The 22,180-nt window shown below is 39.4% G+C and overlaps 1 protein-coding gene across 1 annotated transcript; it reads right to left on the reverse strand.

The window, feature by feature from the left end:
• Positions 1-520: 520 nt before the first annotated feature.
• On the reverse strand, positions 521-14,428 carry LOC111336387 (uncharacterized). Its single transcript, XM_088748021.1, has 8 exons — positions 14,271-14,428; positions 10,862-12,091; positions 9,037-9,452; positions 7,461-8,194; positions 6,262-6,511; positions 4,721-5,512; positions 2,416-3,679; positions 521-1,643 (listed from the first exon to the last, which is right to left on the reverse strand). The coding sequence occupies exons 2-7, from the start codon at positions 12,060-12,062 to the stop codon at positions 2,426-2,428; spliced, it is 4,647 nt and encodes a 1,548-aa protein (XP_088604147.1). The 5' UTR covers positions 12,063-12,091; positions 14,271-14,428; the 3' UTR covers positions 521-1,643; positions 2,416-2,425.
• Between the last annotated feature and the right edge of the window lie 7,752 nt (positions 14,429-22,180).

Below are 22,180 nucleotides of genomic sequence, written 5' to 3' on the forward strand. Positions count from 1 at the left end.
TGGTACGAGTGCTTTCGCATGAACACTAGGGAAAACATTCACTCCAAGATCAGCCGTCTTCATCCATCGCTTTGAAGTGTCGTGATATTTTACATCGCCCAAATCTGCTGAACGAACGAAATCTTCCCATTTGAAATGCTCAGTGCATAGCACTGAAGACTGAGATGGTTCCCATTTCGCTCGCCTCAGTCGAACAAAATTCACCCATTTCTTTCTCCTTTCCTTGGCTTCGGGCCGATCGTCGCGGTAAAATGGCAGTTTGTGAAGAGAAAATGAATACCTTCTTCTAAATTTCTTTCGTTGCTGCAGCCAGCAGCGACACATCTCTTCTGCATTTTGAGATAAAAAATACTCAAGCTGTCGTTCTCCTTTCTACGTCATGAATTTCCCTTGTCTTTCTTGGCCATTTGGATCAGGTTTTTTTTTTTTTTTTTACAGCCATCATTCGGCGATCGTGCAGGAAAAAAGGCACTTCTAATATCATTAAAAAGATCAACGGAATAACGATCTTGGAGACAGATACAGTTGAAGCGGTCAGTTTATTACAATACTCTATTCAGTGTTTAGGAGCAAATTACATGAAACCAGATTAAAGTAGAAGTGTGCCAACCTCTCACTCGTTCCAAGGGGCGCAAAGATGAGACTCTGGTAGCGGGGTTGGAAGTGTGCTTTAAAAAGCATTAATTATTAACCTCCACGTTCACGTTGGAACGTTCTACATAGTATTCCTACCATTCGAAATTGTCAACATGTAAAAATTTGGACTGCGGTCCAGCTAACTCCGTATTTGGTCGAACTAAGAAGAAGAGGTACAACTGAAACCGATTACGCGAGACGAGAATAGTCGATAACAGTGGGTTGTATCGAGAAGAAAATACCTCAACAATCACCCTAGTTTCTTACGAAGTAAACGAAGTCCTTAGCTAGCTAGTTTTTCCTTTCAAGTTTGAAAGTTGAAGTCAAACGTTTCGAGTACTTTATTATACGATATAGGATTCATCAAGCTCGTGGATAGACGCTCTTGTAAAAGAGGGAAATTACACCTTGAAAGTAGATGTTGGCGTAGAAATAACCTAAAAAATGCTCTTTTAAAAAAGCCAAAAAAATAAGAAAACTTTTGGCAAAAATTATTTTCTTGGAATAACTAAATAACAGTTATCTAAATTTTTTTTAAACTTGGTTTACTGTTGCTCAGAAAGTCTTTCTGCGGGAAATTTGACCAAGGAAGAAAGTATGCGCTTTTGATTCGCGTCAGGTGTTGCTCAAAAAATATATACCACGTCTTTTGGCGTTAAAATAATCTTGCATTTTGCTAAAGATTTCCTTACTTTGTAAACATAAAAACTGTCAGCAGAAAGAGGCAGTACAGATACTATCATAAATCGAAGCAAATTACTAAAAAAAAGGCATGAAGGACGAAGTCTGACGGAGGCTTGCGCCTCAAATAAGTTCATTTGGTGCTATGCCATTTTCCAGGTACGGAGCTCTGACTTCGCCCCGTTCTGTTGAAAACCTCGCAGGGAACCGCAACAGCACGAAAGAAGTGTAGGGAGAAACACAATCTGAGTGAGAGCTTCCTGGGTTGCGTATTAACGCCACAAGCTTGTGCACTTGTATTTTCCGCCTGACTTGCTTAACTGCATCTGTCGAAAAGCAAGGACAATCTATTTTTTAAACACAATATTGATTTTTCTAATAGTAAGGTAGGGTTCGAGGAGACATCCTCGCCTCTGCAAATTTAACTATCGGTCTCCACTAACAAATCGCCCAGCAGCTATAAAAAGCTACACTTTTTTTCCTTTTAACCTTGGGTTTCTTTTGAGCACTCGATTTTTCAACAACTTTCACCTCGCCTTCTGATAAATTTAATGAGAGATCTTTAGCGGCCACGGGGACCGGAAGCCAGACTTAATTCCCCTTGAAATTTAAAATATTGGCAGGCAGCCGTTCTCTCTCCGCGTGAACGAGAGAGAGCAGCGAATTTCGCGTTGTACTACACACCCTTTCTGTCGATAGTGGCAGAAAGCGGGAGGGGTTATTGCAGTGCTTCAGCAAGTCGTCTTTTTCAACTTGTAGTTCTGCTTTGTATTCGGCTGAGAGTAAAGGGTCATATTGCTGGTAATTAAATTTTTGATTATTGGATCGATAGGTGTTATAAAGAAGGAAAAACTCTTTATCCGAAACGACGTTGTTTACAGAGCTACGTAAGAGCGCTTCCCGAATGCTCTTGACTTTTGTTTTTCAAACCACAAGTGAAAAGAGACGACGTTGCCGTCGAGAAAAGCTATAGACTTTTCTGTTCAGGCGGGAAAAACGTAAACTCCACACCAGTCTCCATCGGTCAAAGGTGTCGCCGTCGTCCGAAAACAGAGTTGCTAAAGGTCCTTATTGACAAAACAAAGGAAGGGTACCCACTTTCTATCCTTCAGTTTACACCCTGAACCATCTTCCTCATCTTGTTCACAAGAGTTTCACACTGCTCCTCCCAGCTGTATTTCTCTCCATATGCTTCACGCAGTTCCTTGATCTTCTGTACGTACTCCCTATGCCGTTTTTCAACAGCTGCGATTGCAGTTGCCCATTCCTCGGGTTTCTCTGAATCAACAATAAACAACTTTCCATTCGGTAAGTCTCTTATGGCTTGCGCGAAGCCTGAATTACCGCTGACCAGAATAGGAAGACAAGCAGACAATGCCTCAAGGGCGATGAGACCGAAACCCTCGGCCCGCGACGGCATGATTGCCAGATCAGCTTCACAGAGTAGGTCCTTCATTTTGGCCCTGCTTCCGACAAATCTTCTGACGTACAACTGCTTTTTATCGATGCCATAGCTGAGAAGTAGTTTTGTTTTCTCATCTTGCTCTCCATCACGGACACCCACAAACAAGAGGCTACACCGCGTTTCCCTCAACTCCCCGCCAGCAAAGGCCTGGGCGGCAATGTCGTAACCTTTCAGCTCAAAGTCCTCCGGATCACCACGACCACACAATAACACCTTGAACTCGGACCTCCCTTCTGGATCTTTATTTAAATCTGGCAAATCCCCAAATTCTTCAAAAAGACCTGGAGTCAACGGAACAATATTTCCATCTGGTTTTGACGCTAGGTATGAAGAGTACTTCTCGCACAGTTTGGGTCCAACGGGTACGACGAGATTAGCTATTTTGCAGAGGGCAATCTCAGTGTCGCGTTTTCTCTCACCTTCAGAGATAGGACAATCATAGCCTTTGTATTTGGCAAGTTCTTCTGGATCAGTATGCACCACTTGGATCCACTTGCAATTATACGGGGGTCGTTTCAGAATTTGTACTTGTGGTCCAAATATTCTTCCGTGACCAAAAACAACATCTGCATTGAAGTCTTCCGGTGGAGAAATTAACCAATCAGCAGGTTTATAGTATACACATTTCTTTGCTTCCATAACCCTGACTCCATTTCCCCAAGCATCGTTTTTATCTTTCTGGGTACAAGCACCCTCGGGAACCAACAGAGTGACTTCCACTTCAGAATGCTTTACCTTCGCCAGATGTTTCGCCAGTTCCCTGTTGAAAGTTGACAGTCCACCACCCTGTGAGGTCCACTCTTCACCTAGAAGAGTAACTTTCAACCTTTCAAGATGATGACAATCTTGCACAGGTTCCACTTGTGATGTAGAGGCTACGTCGTACTTAGAACGAACCTACAAAGAATTCAAGGAAGACGAGGCCAGTCAAGTTAATTACACAACTTGTCAAAGGACTGACATGTTTTCAAGACATACTGTGCTATGGCCAGGTACCCCGTCAAGACCAGCTTGAGTTGCCTTCTAAAAATACTAAATTATACACAATGACACAATTAAAATTTCCTTGCTGCCTGAAGCTGTGTGGTAGCGTGGAAAAAGAGAGCGGCAAAAACAGAGCGTGCAGTGTCACCTCATAAAAATGGGTTATTGTCCTGGCGTGAGGCAAAGATGGCTGGATATTGGCCGACTTCTCTTTTGCGTTTTTATGGACCGAGACAAAGTCGAGTTCCATAAAAAGGTGGAAACAAACAAGGCTAACATCCAGCCATCTTGACCGAACAAGCTTGGTCAATCAAAGATTTGTTGTACAGCAAAAGAAAGATTTCGCTTTAATAAGATTAAAGAATGACCTGTTTATTTCGAAAACCGGTAGAAAGCCAGTTGTGTTTGTAGTGCAATACAGTCACGAGGGTCGTTTATGTTTTCTTTGGTTTGACTACCTCCTGTCGCCTTTTGCGACTTCATCGCCGACATCGTGCAAAAGTTACGAGCTTTGTAAGTCTACTCCACGCCCTTCTTTTCTTGCGCGGGATCAAAGTGGGCAATTTCGAGTGGGCAAGATGAGTCCATCGGATAGCCAATCGGAACACAGGATTCGCTTCAGCTATATAATACATTACCATTAACGAGTACAATACCATGGTTGGACACAAATAATACAAATATATCCAGTAAAAACAGCTCGGTCGTGGGAGAAAATCCCATATGAGATTTTTTAATGCAACCTAGCACGGATAATTTTGTCCACATTGATTACAACTCCTTTAATTCTCAGTTTAAGAAAAAAATCGAACAAAGCACAAGTGAAGATTCAGATGCCCCATGCATTTGAGCAACAATAGCTTCTCCATTCCTTGCCGAGCAAGAGTTGTAATCATTATGCTTTCATACATACTTACAGAAATGGAATGAACCTCATTATACATGCTGACTTACCCTCAAGAACCATTTTTCAAGACCAGGAAACGAGGCTTCTTCATCACAGAGACATTTTTCACAAAGCAGTCGTTCTACTGGTGCCATCTTGAGAAGACATAAGCAGTCTTCATGGGTGCAGGATATCTTGCCATGGTTCTGACAACTTTTTCTCTCCGTTGGGCAAAACGGACATTCAACGCACAACTCGTACTTCAAATTGCCACGCCAAGGAATTTGCTGGGACATATCTTCCAAAGTTCTTCCTAGAAAATTTCGCAAATCTTCAGCGACTTCCGCTCCTTCGGCCAAACCAGCTTCACTGACTGGTTTTCTGTGCTTCAAAATAATTTTGATATACCTTGTTCTGCAAAGAAGGATGAATTGATGGATAGATTTCTTCAGGATAAAGAACCTGGCTGCACGGTTATAAAGGGTGGGTGGTCGTCTAAATCCATTTTCCGAGCACCAGCCAATGCAACGCGCGACAAGGTGGTAGAAAACTCCATGGGGAACAAAACCATTGAAGAAATCAAGATATAACGGACATGGATCGAATTCTGATGTTTCCATTTCACACAGATCTTTCGGTAATGCTTTAAGCTGCGCTGGAACAAAATACTGCACAGGCTCCTGCTTTGATCTCACAAACTTAGCAACAAGACCAAAACGCTCCATCATGTCTAGGATGTCCTTTTCTGCTACAGAATTTTCCTTAATAAACTTTGAGAACACATGACGCACAAGTTCCATGCAAAGGATCCCTGTTTCCTCTAGATATTTCCAGTGCTTGATAAGTCTGGATTCTAGGCCCTAAATAAACAAACAACAATGTATTCGTTTACCTGATAATGGAACAACACGAAATGGCTTATCTCGTATCTCAAGCGTCTAAGAGTTTGCATTTGGACTCATGAATAGCAAAGCCCCCCTCCCCAAGCTCAAGGTCTGGATCCACCTCTGTTATTAAAAGTTGCAAGTAAAAATTTCACAATCAACATTTCATTTATATGCAACAGTAAGAGCATTTTTAATCAAGTTTGGTTGTGATGTTGTTTGCTTTCTTAAATAAGGATCAAAAGGGCTATAAAATGATAAAGTTAAAAGGTTAGTAAAACTTGACTGCATGTTAACCAGTTTCATCAGGTATTCTTGTCTCCTAAACACAACAAGTATTGTTTCCATTTAATTGTAAAAGTGCTCTCCCATAATAACCAACTCTAGATTTCAGATAATCACAGGAATCATTTTTTTAAGCCTATAGTAACAATAATACTTGTAATTATTACTATTAATTTTTTGCTAATACTAATAATAACAACAGTAACAGTTTACAATAAAAAACAATTAAATGTATTGTTCCATTTCATTGTAAGGGTTAAAAGTTTCAAATAGCAAGGAGTATAAAGGAAATGGGTTCTTAATCTATTTGTTCAAAAAATTTGCAAATATTGGCGTGGTATTTTTTTAATTTTGTCTTTTACATTGACTAAAGCTGAATGCCCTAGCTCAAGTAGCTTTGAAATTCATTCAATGTGAGCAGAAAATGAAACATTTCTTACCACTTCCTCGTAACGTGGAATAGTAATCAGTTGTTTGAACAAGTCAATCAGCCATGGAGCATGCAGTACAACTGTGCTGCCATGTTTTACCACCACACCAAGGTCATGATAGAAATCTAGCATTACTCCAAGCTCAGTCTCGTCTTTAACAAAGCACACCTCCTTGACAATGGCTTGAAGATCTTTGACATTCAAGTAAAACGTATGGTTTCCATTTAAAGCTTGAACCACTTTCTCAAAATTGAACCATCTGTCAAAGAAGACAATAACAATAATTAATAATAATGATGATAATAATGACAATTTTAACAAAAAGGAAACTTTGTCTCACTATCCTAAGCACTGCCTTTATTATTCCTCTGCTTTCCTCCTTCCTTTCCTACATCATTCCTCACCCCTTTCTTCACTTCTCCATCTCCTTTGTTTACTCTGTAATCAATTAAATTGCACCTATACACAAAATCAGAGGAGCAGGATTGGGGCAGTGGTGAAAGTACTCACCCCCCCCCCCCCACCCCTGTGGCCCTGCAGGCTCAATTCCCAGATCTGGTGTTTCAGGTGGGTTAGGTTTTCCTCTAGGTCCTTCCATTTTCCTCTCTCCACAAAAAACCAAACATCTGAAATTTCAATTCAACCCGGAAACTGTGGACAAGAGGAGCCACCTCGTTGGAATGTCCTATGCTAAATCTCATCCCATTCCATGTTATCCCCCCACGGCCACTGTACATGCACCAATAGAGATGATTGGAAATATTGCGGATAAATAAAAAAATTCTGAACATCTGAAATCGGGAGATGTGTATTTGCACATCACATTCTCCCCCCTCCAAATTAAATTGCTAATTGGGCAATTCATTCTGGTCCACTCTCACATACTGGGAATCACTATATATGTTTCCCATAATCCAGGAGAATTGGCAAATTAAAACAGTAACTACCGGTAACCTAACAGTGTAAATTCAACTACTATTATTAGGGTTCTCACAAAGTTGCCAATCTAATTATAGGAACTGAACTATGGATTCAATCTAAACTCTCCATTGATCATCTTTGTTAGCTTTAGTCTGAAGCAGTGAAAGCCACAGTTGAATTCATTTCAAATCACTGCTGCTATCCAGTAAGGCGATTGGCAATAAAAATAATGGTATTGCTTTTGATTAATAGTGAATCAGTCAGTGTTCTTATAGTGGCCACAGTACCTTACAGGGACCTCTTCTCCCATATAAGGCTCCTTCTCCAACACTTTCCGTATTTCCTCTCGAAGTTTAATAACTCCAGCATTTGACGATGACTGGGTGTTGTCTATAGAGAAAAATTGGGTGATCACATGTCTTCCGAAGTCCTTTCCAGAAAGTTCCTTCCGAATTTGAATGTTCATTTCTTCAATGTCCTGAAATGGTTTGTCAGCATGTGTTCCAACCATCAACACTGGAGGTCGCAAATATGGAGTTTCTGCCTCTCCTGCTTCTTGTTGTGTTGGACTGATAGCAGCAACTGATGCTAACCATGACAAAAGATTTTCCAAGTTGGTTTCTCCATTTGGATTTTCCAAACGTATGTCATGGATACCTTGTCTAACATATGGCTCTGCAGTTTTGTTTAATCCTTTGCTAAGATTACAAACCAATAGATACAGTGCTCGGAAGGAAAAAAACACTGGATGCGAGGCATAATAGAGATACTGACCAGCTAGGTCCCATACATCAACATCTACAACTGGTTCTGTAGGTGAGCTATCCCCTTGTAGATTTAAACCTTTCAAATACTGAATAAGGTATTCCGTGAATTCCTCTGGAGGTGTTGATGCATCAATTGTGAATTGAGACTTGCTCTTCAAGTGAGGTGTTTTGGGTGCAGAATGATGACTGGCCAATGTATTCTGTTCTTTAGTTTTGTGAGATTCATTTCTGGATAGATCTAAGGTGGCAAATTCCTGAAAGCCAAATGGGAATTCTGTCATGCATACAATTATATTTAAGAATTATTACTCCCAAAGCGCGCGTTGGAAACGAGATGATAGATAGGCAACGAGGCACGTAGCACCAAGTTGGCTATAATCATCTCATATCCAACAAGCGCGAGTGGAATAATTGTTTTATTAAAAACATTAGATTAAATTATTAAATTTTGTTAAAATTTTTAGCTCCCTTTTAATTTTTAGCTGACCTGTAGGCTTACCATATTTGTAGATTATGGTATATTGGCTCATACACCATAATGACTAAGCCAATAAAAAGTCTTGAATTACATTATCCAATGATCCAGTTTTTAATAAATATACATACATACATACATACATACATACATACATACATTTATTACACAACTCAGGCTGTCAGAGGGCCGATAACTAAAATCAACGAATCAAAATGCTCTATTGCCGGTCAATATTCTGTCAGTATTGGACCGGGCACTGTCCCGAATGGTCCCGAATGATACCGCACTTGTGTCCCTTTGAACTTCAGTCGTATAATAAATCTCTTATTAGCCAAGCTTGCTCGGGACCGATATTCTCCCAGTACGGCCCTCGCCCTTGGTTAATAAGATATATATACTTCACTCTATATTTAATGTACTGAGCACTGTTTTACAAATATATATATATATCTATATATATATTTATGACGAGGCAGAAATTGCAAAGTGACTAAGGAGGGGTCTTAGACAAATGGCTTTGAAGCAGCAGATCACAAACTTTCTGGTCACAACTTCAATTTCCTGGGAGATAATGATTTAAGGATTATTGAAAAAGCTTTTAAATCACTTGTTACATACAGTGTTTGGAATATGCAGTTCACCACCCTGAGTTTTGTGAGATCTTGTCTCTTTTAGTTCACTTTGAGGCGTCAAATCCATCTTTGCTTCTTCATTTTTTAGGTCACCGGCCACTATTCTTGCCAGCTCCTTTGCAAACTGAGATACACCTTCCTTCTTAGCAGTGAGTTGCCAATTCGTTATCTGATCAACATCAACTCTAAATAATGATGAAGGGTCTACTTCAATTCCAACAGTGCTCTGCTCTTCAGCATCAAATGGCAAACCTAAGAGGGACTTTTTGAGACTTGTTTTTCCAGCACGATCCTGGCCAATCAGCATGATTCGAGCACGGTAGACCTTGACTTTTCCAAAGCGAAGTGCATTTTCATATGCCTGTTTTTTTCGTAGTCCTAGACCTTTGATCTCATGGGGTACTACAAAAGAGAAAGTAAACCTTACTAAGTAATTAATAGTTAAATAATTATTAATCATTACTTAATTAATCAAATAATAATCAAACATACCAATACAACTTTTAACCCTTTACATCTTTTCATTTCATGTTGCACTCATGGTGGAAAGCTTCCACTTAACAACAGTTCCAGAAATTGATCATGCCTTTTGAATTGACTTTCTAAATTCCTTACTCTGAACAAGAAAACAGCCAGTTCTTCAATTTGACGTTTTTAAGTAAACAGTGACATGGGTGCTGTAAACAATAAAAAAGAAATGTATGATGCACGATCCTTGCAGTAGATAGCGCTATTTAAGCAATAGCAAAAATCAGACCTGAAAAAAAAATTTTTTTCAGGTCTGCTTTTCGCTATTGCTTAAATAGCACTATCTACTGCGAGGATCGTGCATCATACGTATCTAATACCGCAGTTCAAAATATATGAACTTCATATATTTCATTGTATCTGATTTATCACTTTCACAGGTTTATTACGAATCAACTTAACGGCCTGCTCCCAGTTGGCTTGTTAGCTCAATTGGTAGAGCGCTGCACTAGTATTGCAGAGGTCAGTGGTTCCAGTCCTGTACAGGCCTGATTTTTTTTTTTCAGGTCTCATTTTCGCTATTGCTTAAATAGTGCTATCTACTGTGAGGATCGTGCATCATACGTATCTAACACCGCAATTCAAAATATATGAACTTCATATATTTCATTGTATCTAATAAAAAAGAAGATGAACAGAAATCATCAAATTTGCATCAAAGTACACAATGGCAAACCACATAACTAAATCAATACCTTGCATGTGGTTTTCAAGAAACTAATTACCATGAAATCATCTTGATAGCAGAATATTGACAGGTTCTCTCATACTTAAATAAGAATTTGAAAATCTACTCTCTCTCCCTTGGAATCACACTCTAGACAATAGCAGTAAAGGTTTGTTTTTGTGGTTCTCCCTCAACCCCCTAAACAACAACAATTTGAATGATCACATATTCAACTGCAACTTTTTTTCGTTCAGTTAAAGACTGACTCAGCGGTTCCAATCGGTCTTTACGTTCACTTATAATTAGAACCACTAGGCACTCGCCACTATTTTTGTATTCAGAGAATCACCTGATCTACCGTCATAACTACACGCCTTCAACTTTCAACTTCAACTTTAAACTTTAATTTATTCAGCACTCAAGTTTTAGTTACAACCAGGAAAGGATACATATGTAAAAATTTAAAGGTAACAGTGTTCTATAGTTCGTCATGGAGACTCTGAGAAAACCACGAGTTATCGAATTAGCCCCCTCTAGCTAAAAAAGGAAAAAAAAACGTTTGCTAATCTTTAACAACCTGGAGAAGATAGTTAACTGTTATCTCTCTAACCCATACCATGAAAAATGTCCTTCATCTTGTTGACAAAGACTTTACTTTGTGTGGCCCAGCTGAATATCTTGTCGTACGAGGAACGGAGTAATTCTACTTCCTGTAGTCGCTTCTTCCTGTTTTTTCTCCAGACTTTCTTAATCTCGTCAGCCCATACCTTAGAATCTTCTGAGTCAATCACATACGATTCACCAAATGGTACTTTACTCAGGGCTTCTCCAAACCCTGAGTTCCTGCTGACAAGCACAGGGAGACCAGCTGATAAGGCCTCCAGACCAGTTAAGCCAAATCCCTCAGTCCTTGATGGCATGAGCACTAGATCCATTTCGCAGAACAAGTGTTTCAAACTCTCTCGATCTTCCAGAAAGCTTCTTATAGCCAGCCGATCAGCGGGCACACCGCATTTGAGAAAACGTTCTGCTATATCTTCGTGCTTTCCTTTTGGAGCACCGACGAAAGTAAGACGAGCTTCTTCAACCTCAGCAACAGCTTTGCCTGCAATGTCGAAACCTTTCAACTCAAAGTCTTCAGCATCTCCACGGCCAAACACTAGAATGCCACATTGCTTCAAATCTTTATCGACGTGTTCAATATTCAAAAATTCATCAAAAATGCCAGGAGTGATTTCGAGAATATTTTCATCTCTCTTGCAATAACGGAAGTATCTACGAAACGCCTCGTACAACTTGGGTCCAACTCCTATAACAAAGTCTGCCATCTCACAGAGTTCTACTTCTGTTTTGAGCTTTTCCTCGCCTGTAGAAATGGGATTTTGATAGGTTTTGAACATTCCAAGTTCTTCTGGATCAGTGTGGACAACTTGAATCCACTTGCATTTGTGAGAATGTCTAATGATCTGAGCTTGGCGCCCAAGTTTCACCCCATGGCCGACAATGACATCAATTTGGAGCTGATCTCGTGGAAAGCTCAGCCATTCAAGTTCGTCGAACCCAGGCAGCCTTTTTGCTTGAACAATTTTGATGCTGTGGCTGAGCGCAGCTGTTTTGTCCCGTTCGCTGCATTTTGGCACAAAGAAGGAAATTTGCACTTCAGGAAACTTAGCCAACTGAATAGCTAACTCTCTGTTTAACGTGGATAGTCCACCTTTACTTGATCCCCATTCTGATGCAAGGATTGTTACATTTATCTTCCCATCCGGTGGAGGCAGTTGATCATCTTTAATGGATTTATGTTTGGACAAACTCATGCCGGCTCAGGACAAAGTTCAGTAGACTCCTATGGAAGAAGAACAATTGTTGTAAAAGGTAACCATCGAGCAGAACGTGCAACTTATGAGTATGCGAAAAACCCTATGAGTCTTATTTCCGATTGAAAATTTTATATAACTGACAGTTTAGAAAGAGTTTACTACAGGTAAGAAAGCCAAATTTAGCTTGATCGAATCCATACTTAAACTTAGTCTCCTTTTAACGCACAAAAGTTAGCGGCCAACAGCCCAAGCTACAGCATCTAATCTTCAAATCGATAAATCTAATATTCCAGCACACAGAAGAATGCAACCCGCCATGACTTTAATAATCAGAAATGCATGTCATACAATTTTGCGCAACTCGACTCTTCCTGTTAGTTAGAACTTGATGCAATTCGCACACACTATAATTTAAAAAACAAATCATTATTTCGGTTTGAAATGTTGGTGCCTTTCCGCATCAACTCATCCGTGCCGTGAACTCCAAACCGAAACCATTTTAAAAAACGTCGAGGCCGACATTTTTGGTTTTCAATCAAGGAGACAATACCTCGCTTTCAATAAGTCGAGGTAGTTGTCTAAACCACCAGCTGAGAACCAAATAGGTGAACTTTGACGAAAGTTTTAACAGGTTTCATTTCGTGTAACTAGTTTCAAACATCAATCATAACTAAAAATGAGGAAAATTATAAACACATCAAAAATCATTTCTACGTTTTACAAAGAATCATTGCGAATTGGTAAACTATACATTGTTTTGATTGTCGAGCACTATTGATTGGACGTGAAATATACCAAGTCCAATGCAAATTTGATTTTATCTTTTACAAACCACTTTAAGTAAAGAAAGACTAAAAACTGGGAGGCCATAACTAATTTGAACACATTTGATTTCATGCCTTTGTGCATCAAGCTATTCATTCAGTCTTACCCTTGATGAATAATCTACATTTGCCTATTGCAATCAGTCCACCCTTAACAAATCATGAAAAGAGAAACGATCCACCAATGTCGAACTGAAATGAAGGAAAAAAAACCTTCCAGACTGTTGCCATGCAGGTTGTTATGTTCAGATATTACGATGAAACTCACGCATGAGTTCGTTCACCGCTTCTTCAGTCGAGCGTGTTGTAAGAAACGCCGGAAAATTTACTTATTTAAAAGGCAGCTTCGTCAACTGGTGTACTTTTTGACATCGTCAAAGAACGGTATTCATTCTTAAGGTGGTGATGTCACCACCTTTCTGTAAGAAATACTCCACATGAACAGCTATCGTTAATCGTTACATACTTCTTTAAAAGCTTTTCTTTCTCAGTTCTTGTTTGCTGTTAAACGAATTCGGTAAGCGGAGTGGTTGAGAAACGTATTGCTCTCAGCTCAGTTGCTTTGTTACGTTTACTTGAAAACATGCCGTAATATATCAGGAATTCATGTTTAATTTTCCTGAAATCGAAGGTAAAGGAAGTCCAATTTTCAGCCTCAAATGTTTCCCGTCCCACTTTGAGAACTCAAAATACTTTTATCTATTTCAGTTGTAATTACAATGATTTACTGTTCACATGTGCTACAACATTAGAGGAAGCTCAGTCAGAATTTTTAGAGCTCTTTGAAGGCGTTGAAGATCAACAGTTTCTTGGATATGACACTAATTCGCTAAATAATTTCGTCTCCCCGACAAGATAGCGAAATGATTGGATTTCAGGACACCACTACTAAGACAGCAATGAGATGACGATGGCTGATCATTCAGATTGACAAATTATCACTCAGTAGTAAAAGCGAAAGTATGCTTTGTCTGTTACGCGGTAGAAACTTCTCTCCCTGCAAATCAGGCTTTTAACGTTATATTGGAATGGGCGACACGAACTCACGCCATGAAGAACTCGTTTTGATAATAAGTCGGTTATCATAAGAGTACTGAAGCCTATAGTTTTGTTCCAACCATTTCTGATACTAACAGCCAAAGCGTCAATTACGACTATTCAAACGTGAAGATGTCATAGCGAATTTTAAACAGAAACCATCGTAAGCAGCGTTTCAGAGCTGTGGTATGGTGCTGTCATTTGCTTAATAATCTTAGGAGTGGTAGCCAGCTAAGCGAACTTAGTTTACTCAAGCTAGAAGATTTTTTGGCATAGCAGAATATGATAGAAAGCAGTGGATGATCAGCATAAGTCTTGCATGTAAATTCTGAAAAGTACTCACACGTATTCCTGCAAAGCCACACAGGTGTACCCAGTTAGTAATAGAGGTTGAAAACAGAGAAAACTACCCTGCGTCGATGGTGATTCATTTCTACATACGGAGACAGTTGAAACTGAAAGTGGAAGTTAGAAAAGGAGGCACTCCTTTTTTGTGACGTCATTAACCTAGACGAGGGTCCCTGGCACTGGAGGCGTCACGCCACAACTCTCGCATTTTTCCTCCAAGTGCCCCTTGGCAGGACTGTGGAGCAGATCTACTAGGACCCCTACCCACAGGAGAGAGTATTTTGGTGGTGTTCGATTACTATAGTCGATTTCTAGAGGTTGCTATAATGAAGTCTACGACAAGTTCCAAGGTCATCGTAGCACTTGCACCCATGTTTGAAAAATCTTTTGTTGTTAGCCATAGCCTAAGGATGTAAATATATATGTTTACATATGTATATTTTCTTAACACAAGATTATCCTAAGTGAAACGTTTTTATTAGATTTGTATATTTTTATTATTAAGACTTTCAAACTATTTTATCTATGAATTTTGTTTCTTGTATATTATACACGTAATTCAGTCTTCGGACTGCGAGGTGTTTCTTTTTAATAAACGATTTATCTATCTATCTTAGATTCGGTTTTCCATTCTCGCTAAGGACAGATAATGGCCCCCAATTCGTGTCTGAAGAGTTTGAAGCCTTTTTACGTACGAATGGTATCAAACACCGGAAAACGACTCAATTGTGTCCACAAGCCAATGGAGAGGTGGAACGCCAGAATCGCTCGCTACTGAAATGCATACAGATTGCACATTTGGAAGGAAGGAACTGGAGAACTGAGTTGCTAGTATGGTTGACGGTGTACAGATCCACTCCGCAACCGACAACAGGGACTACACCCTGTTATATGATGTTTGGTCGTGAAATGAGATCCAAGCTGCCAGAGCTAAAGAGAGAAACAGTTGGTGTGCCAGGCGAGGAAGTGCGAGAGCGAGATTGGTCAAGTAAATTAAAGGGAAAAGCTTACGCTGACCTTAGGAGGGGTGCCACGCCCAAAAGCATAAGTGTTGGCGACACGGTTCTTGTGAAAGCAGAGAAAACCAACAAGCTGTCTACCAATTTTAACCCTGATCCCTTCAAGGTTGTTCATAAGACGGGGTCAGAGGTAACGCTTAGGAACGAGATTGGCATTGAACAGAAAAGAAACACTGTGTTTGTAAAGAAGTAAAACGAGCACGGAGATTTATCCAGTGGCAACGAAGACCAAGTGGTACAGGCAGGTTCTGCAGTATGGGTGGATGACCCAGGGGCAAGAAAAATTTCAGAGACGACAGTCGTACCGATGCCAAAAGAGATTCCTGGAACGTCTGAAGATTCTCAAGAACAACCCAGGCATTTCCCAGACAATGAAAACACCGGAGTGGGAAGGTCTGTTCGGAGGTCGACCCGGACTGTAAGACCGCCCGATCGTTATAAAGCCATATAAACTGAATATGAACTGAATATGATATGAACTGAATATCTTCAACTTCTTGTCCTTTTATCGAGCAACTGGTTTAATTTAAAGGCTTCAATTTGTATGTTGAACATTTAGGAAAGGAGGGAATGTAGTGTACAGGATGCCAACGAGCATGTAATATGAGCGATGTAATGTGATGCGTGATGTGTGATGTAATAAAGGGTCAAGTGAGATATACTTTCTCATACAATTCGAAGGAGGCGGCATGGCCGAGTGGTTAGGGTGCTGGACTTGTAATCTGGTGTCCCGGGTTCAAGTCCTCCACCCTGCCACTCACTGGATTTGTTCTCGGACGCCCCTAGCCCATTGACTCCTGAACCGCCCGTAACCGCCCGAACTTCGCGATCGCCTCGCGCGAGAACGCTTTCCCCCCTACCTCCCATACTAAGTGGAATTTTGTCCCCAAACTTCCTCTATAGTTTGGAGATCAATAAGCCAATCAGAATCCGTTGTTTGCGCATATATTTTTTCGACTTTAGGGGGTACTAGAGGGGCATTACTCTATGCGTCTTCACTAAATGATCAAATTTGAAAATATGGCGTCCACGCGGCCGACCCTCAAAATTTTCAGGTCGGATTTTTCGTTCATTTGCGATCGAGTTAGACCTTGTGGAATTCAGAATGTAAAGTAACAATGCTATAGAATACTCTACTTGTAAAAGAATGGATATCCAGGTCTTAAAAGTGACAGAATAAGCTCTCAAGTCAACGACACTACGATTCTCTAAGGCGATGCGAATTATGGACGTAAAGTGAAAACCGAACTTTCGGACTTCAAGCAGGGCCTGGCGACAATTTGACGATTCGATGGCCCGGTAAATATTATGTTTGAGTAACAATGTGTTCAAAAAGTATAGTTTAATACAAGATTTTGCCTCAAATCAAAGTTTTTTCAGAATTTTCAGCATAACGCTGCGCAATTTCTGGCCACGAACGCAAGTAAACAACGATCTAAGCATGATGAATTTTACCGCGTGGGCTTTTTACACGTAAGAAATTCGTACGTTTTTCGCTTAGAACAGTAAATCAAAAACTGTTTTGAATAAATCTGACGTCCCGAAATATTTCTTTGCCATTTTAGTCTTGCTTCCTATTGATAGATTCCATGAAACCTGAGATCTCTTCACTCACGGACAAATTTGCATATTCCCTTTTGAAATATGATCCACATGCCTATTTTCACACGTGCGAAAATATTTAGCGATTTTTATCTTTCATCTTGATTTTTGAGTTAAAACGTAATATGCACCTATCGCTTTTTTCACCGGAAATAAGTTCTTTACTTAGTCCTCTTTCACTGGAGCTTGTTTTTCGGAAAAGCTTATTTTTAAAAATTTACTGCGCATTGTGTTTGCCTTCTTGGTTTCTCCAAAATTTTGACTTTTCGTCGGCACGTGTTACACGTAAGTGTCAATGGGTTAGTTCAACTCCTCGGCTGCGCTCTGCAAATACCCCACTGGTTTGCCTCCCGCTGCCAGTGGGGATTTTTGAGCTCTTAGTTAGTCTACATTGTGGCTGAAAAGCCCCTAAGGGGGAGCCTCAATCAACGTATATCATTTATTATTATTTATTTAATTCACCAGATATGAATTCGAGAAAATTTGTTTCATTCGTTATAAATACTGCAATTTCACTTTGGTAATGCAATCCGTTAAGATTTTTTAAATGAAAATACTTTTCGATACACATTCAGTAGATAAATATAAAGGTTTTACATTATCTTTGTATTCATCCGTGGAGAGGTGGTAAAAAAGATGGCAGCAAAAAAATTAAATAATCGCCTTATCTAAATCAGTTAGGACGGGTGCATAAGTGATGAAATCATGTTACCACTAATTGTCATATTACCAATGGTCGCTGTTTCATACGAGGGCGGTAACGGAACAAGAAAGCCGACTACTACAGCGGCCCCTACTATCAGCAATGAAAAACCCTTTATCCGCCCTATACGAAATGCTTACCGGGATAAAGCAGTTAGAACATAAATAACTTCATCATTGTTTGTATTTTGACTCGCCCAGCAGGCTCGTATACGGCACAATTCGTAAATTACTCGGCGGTACTACACAGCAAAAACGTTTAGTAAGATATGTATTTACTACCATAACAAGGTGAACATTAAAGTTCCGAGACGAAAAATCGATATTTGAGAGAGATTCTGGAGTGTTATCTTGGTCAGGAGAGCAAGAATCCGTCTCGGAAACTTGCTATGATCTTTAGTAAATAGTGTGATAGTTGGGGTGTGGCGAGTACTGACAGAAGCTTAAGCTGAAGTTTATTTAAAGTGCTACTGGAACGTAATTTTCATATCCGAGATTTTTGCAATATAATAGAGTTTGAACGTTATTTGCAAACGCTGTGTACTTTTTTTGGGCCAACACATAGCGGAAAGTACATTTTTAACCATTCGAAGTCGACCGGCTGAGATCAAACTTGGCGGCCATCTTGGCGCGGCCAAAACAGCCTTTTGACGTCACTGGTTGTGTACTTCTGTGAAAGAAGGGTAAAAGCATGGAGTGTGGCTTGCATGTTGGGAGGCTGATAAAGAGGATTTCGGGCAAAATGCCATCCTCGTCTTATTCATCGGCGGCCACATCGGCATCTTGGCTATCTGCGAGAGGTTCGCCCGGATAGGGAGCAAAATTCCCGACTGATACCGAGAACGAATCTCTACCAGTCTATTTAGTTAATTGGAAACTGACGAGATCCACAAGATTAGGATCAAAACCGTGGTCTTGCTTGACCATCTACAGAAAATGTCGAAAGACACTATAACGGTAGATGGGCTACTAAACGCCCCGAGCCAAAGCAATGGCATTCAGAGAATGAAGAAAACATGGAAGCCTCACATGACACCGCCACTGAAGATGATCTACTCGGCAAGTCTGAGGATAACGAACAAATCCCAGTTCTGTCCTCGTGTACCTCAGTTCACAAGAGCCGATACAAAACACCGAACAATACACAACAGCTAACCAATGACTCCTAAACAAAGAAAGAACAATACACAACAGCTAACCAATGACTCCTAAACAAATAAAGAACAATGGTAATTCCCTTGTGAACCGGTACACCAGGACAGAACCCAAATCCCTCTGTACCAAATGCCTCGCAGAACATGCCCAGAATCCCTACAATTTAGGGCGAGGGCCAAAATAAGAGCAGACGAGGATTTCAAAAATGAGATAAAGCAAATCCTTAACAACGCGGAGCAAGAAACAGTAAAGGCGATCATGTGCTTCTATGAACGTGAAATCGGTCGTTTTAATACCAAAATAAAGAAAAGAAAACGAACCAAAATGGCTGGAACACTGAACACTAAGAACTGTAGTACGATCGAATCAGCGCGCGTGACGCAAGCTGAAAGCAATCAAGACAACTTAACGATCGAGACAGTCAAAAGAATAGCTGTACATCTACAAAGGCAAACGATTCGAAAAAGACGCAACCCTTGATGTGCGTACTCAGTGCCACACATAAAGCAAATTCTCATGAAAAACTGGCATTTAATAGAAACACAACCACTACTGAGCCAACTACACAAAAATCCACCGCTCGTATCTTACAAAAGAGGGCAGTCGCTCAAAGACTTACTCGTGAGGGCTAAACTTTGAATAGGCTACTCTAAACAGACGCTTAGGAGTCGTGTAGGCCTGTCAACCCCATTTTACGCCACCATCTTCGTCTTCGCTACTGGAGACAACTTCGCTTCGTTCAGAAGAAGATTCACTTGACAAAACTTCAATATCTACCATCTCCTTTGCCCACGAATACAAACAAACAGTAAGTGAAATAAACCACGCTATCGGAGTGAACACAACCAGTGACATCATCAATCCATTTCGCTCGGTACAAGGGCCCGGACATGGTTTTGTTTAAAATTTTTGATTTGAACGGTTAAAAAAGATATCTTTCGCTTCTTTTTGGCCAAAGCAAATTATCTCATGATGAATGGTTCTTCAAGAAAATCACATAAAAGTTTCATGAAAGAGTTTTTGATTTTCAGTATAAAGCAATTAGTGCTACTAGTTTATATAAACAATACATAGACTTCCATGACATTAGCAACTCTCATTTGGAAAAACAGGAAATAGATAGTTCTTTACTTACCAGTAAAATATGCCTGCCTCCAAACTGGATGTTGGGTAGTACCTCCTGAGATATTAAGTTAAACTGACAATAAAACTGAGACATTTGATCAGGATAAGTTCTAACAGTTAAAGTGCACCTACATCCAAAAAATTTTTTTCGCTTAACGAAGTAAGCTTATTTTTTCGAGTATTTCTGTGCAAAAAATTTTTTATTTGCTCAAATCTTCAATTTTCTATGCTCAGTCAAAATACGGAAAATCGGCCGCCATCTTGCCCCACGACCGAGTTTAAAGAGGAATGGCTCTAGTGGGTAATGTGATGTCAAATCGAGAACACGAAAGTCTGCATTTCACACATTTTTACTTGTTTGGGAAGGTTGTAGTCGATAATTGTCCGAAAATATGCCGACTAAGTGTGTTGTAGAAGGATAGAGCAACGTGCGAAATTTGCAAGAGGGTATCACGCTTCATACATTCTTCATACAACACACCTAGTCGGCATATTTCGGACAATATTGACGACAATCTTCCCAAACAAGTGAAAATGTGTGAGATGCAGACTTTCGTGTTCTCGATTTGACGTCACATTACCCGCTAGAGCCATTCTTCTTTAAACTTGGTCGTGGGGCAAGATAGCGGCTAAGTTTCCGTATTTTGACTGGGCATTGAAAATTAAAGATTTGAGCAAATTAAAAAATTTTTGCACAGAAATACTCCAAAAAATAAGCTTATTTTGTTAAGCGAAAAAAAAATTTTGGGTCTGAGGTGCACTTTAAAGAATGATATTGAGTTCTGAATGATTCAGGTCACTCTATAGAGTCTTGTAAAATGTCATGCTGGATTGAAGATGGTTTATACAGTGACAGTGACACAAAACTTCAAGCTCATGTAATAAAAATTCATAGATAGAATCAAGAGGTATTCTTAGCTTCACTGTTTAAAATTTTGTTAAAAATGACAGATTTATAAATCAAAATTAGCAAAAACTGCAGATTAAAAGAAAGAAAGAAAGAAAGAAATCTATTTTTTTTCTGTAACCGTTGATTCCTGAAGGTAAGTAGTATTTCAGACCTAAAATTAATAATCACTTTAATTTGTAAGAGCTGCATTTGCTTTAACCCTTTGTATTTGTATTTGTGTTTATTTTCTACTCCATGTAATAGTAAGTTAAGGTACTTATGATAATAAACAAGGTAATAACTACTAGACAATTCTAATTCTGTACTACAAATAATGGAGAGGAGTCGGGTGTAGACTTAAATACTCGAATAAGGTTTTAATTACGAAGATCTGGTTTGACTGTACAAAAAAGGAAACAAACGTAAAAAAAACAAAGCGAAACGAAAATACTACAGTGACAACATACTCACAAGATTTGTGGACTCGTAGGAAACGTAAAGAAAACATTCATGAGAAAAAATAAACAAACATTTAGGACCAAACTTTGACTTCTGGAGGTCCGAGCACATGGTCCATACCATAATTTCAACAATACATGACGTAGATTACCAGTCCCGCGCGGACTGAACACGGAAATTGTTTTGCAACTTACATCGGGCACATCTGGTTACCTAATAAAGTGCCCCCTAATTTCAAATGAAAAGTTATTGTCACTACACGGGATTTAATGAAAACAACTTAGATCAAAAAGGAAGACAGAAGATGAATTACAGGAATAATCAATATTGATTAGATAAAAATGTGAAAGTGATTTTTTAAACACTTGTTTATAGTTGGTTTTTCTCAAGGAGATTGAGGAATATTGTTCCATCATATACCTGCCTATAATTGTTGGACTAAATTTCTGGGATTTGTTCTAAAAGAAGGAATTGACAGAAGGTTGTGGGATATACTTTGAGTGTCACAGTCATGCAGCTTGAAGACTAACCAAATATTTAAGTTTAAATGTTTGTCAGTATCAGAGTAGCCATAATGAAGTAAAGATGTATTCACTTGGAGTTTCACAATGTCAAGAACTTTCAAAAGTCTGAAAGTGGTAAAATGAGGAGTAATTGGTTCCATTAGTAGAACATGATTAGACAAAGAACCACTTTGTCTTTTAATTTTCCTACTTTAAAAAGTGAAGCATTATAATTATTTCCCCAGAGTGCACAACGATATGTTAGATATGGATATTAAATAATAGAATAATAAATACATCTCAGGATTTTGATCTTTTGGTGAGGCTTTGACTTTCTTAAGATATTAAGATTTTTACTAATTTTACTACATATTTAATCATTATGGTCAAGCTGAGTTAGAAGACTGCCTATGCAAACGGTCAGTACAAAATGCAGACTGCAGACTGCAGA

This window comes from Stylophora pistillata, chromosome 2 (genome assembly GCF_964205215.1).
Source record: "Stylophora pistillata chromosome 2, jaStyPist1.2, whole genome shotgun sequence".
Lineage (NCBI taxonomy): Eukaryota > Metazoa > Cnidaria > Anthozoa > Scleractinia > Pocilloporidae > Stylophora > Stylophora pistillata.

Coding starts and splice junctions, on each gene's coding strand:
- LOC111336387 (XM_088748021.1), bottom strand. CDS start 12,062: ATGAGTTTGTCCAAACATAAATCCATTAAAGATGATCAACTGCCTCCA. Junction 6,512..7,460: donor GGAGAAGAGGTCCCTGTAAG/GTACTGTGGCCA, acceptor CTTCTTTGACAG/ATGGTTCAATTTTGAGAAAG. Junction 5,513..6,261: donor TTCCACGTTACGAGGAAGTG/GTAAGAAATGTT, acceptor TTGTTTATTTAG/GGCCTAGAATCCAGACTTAT.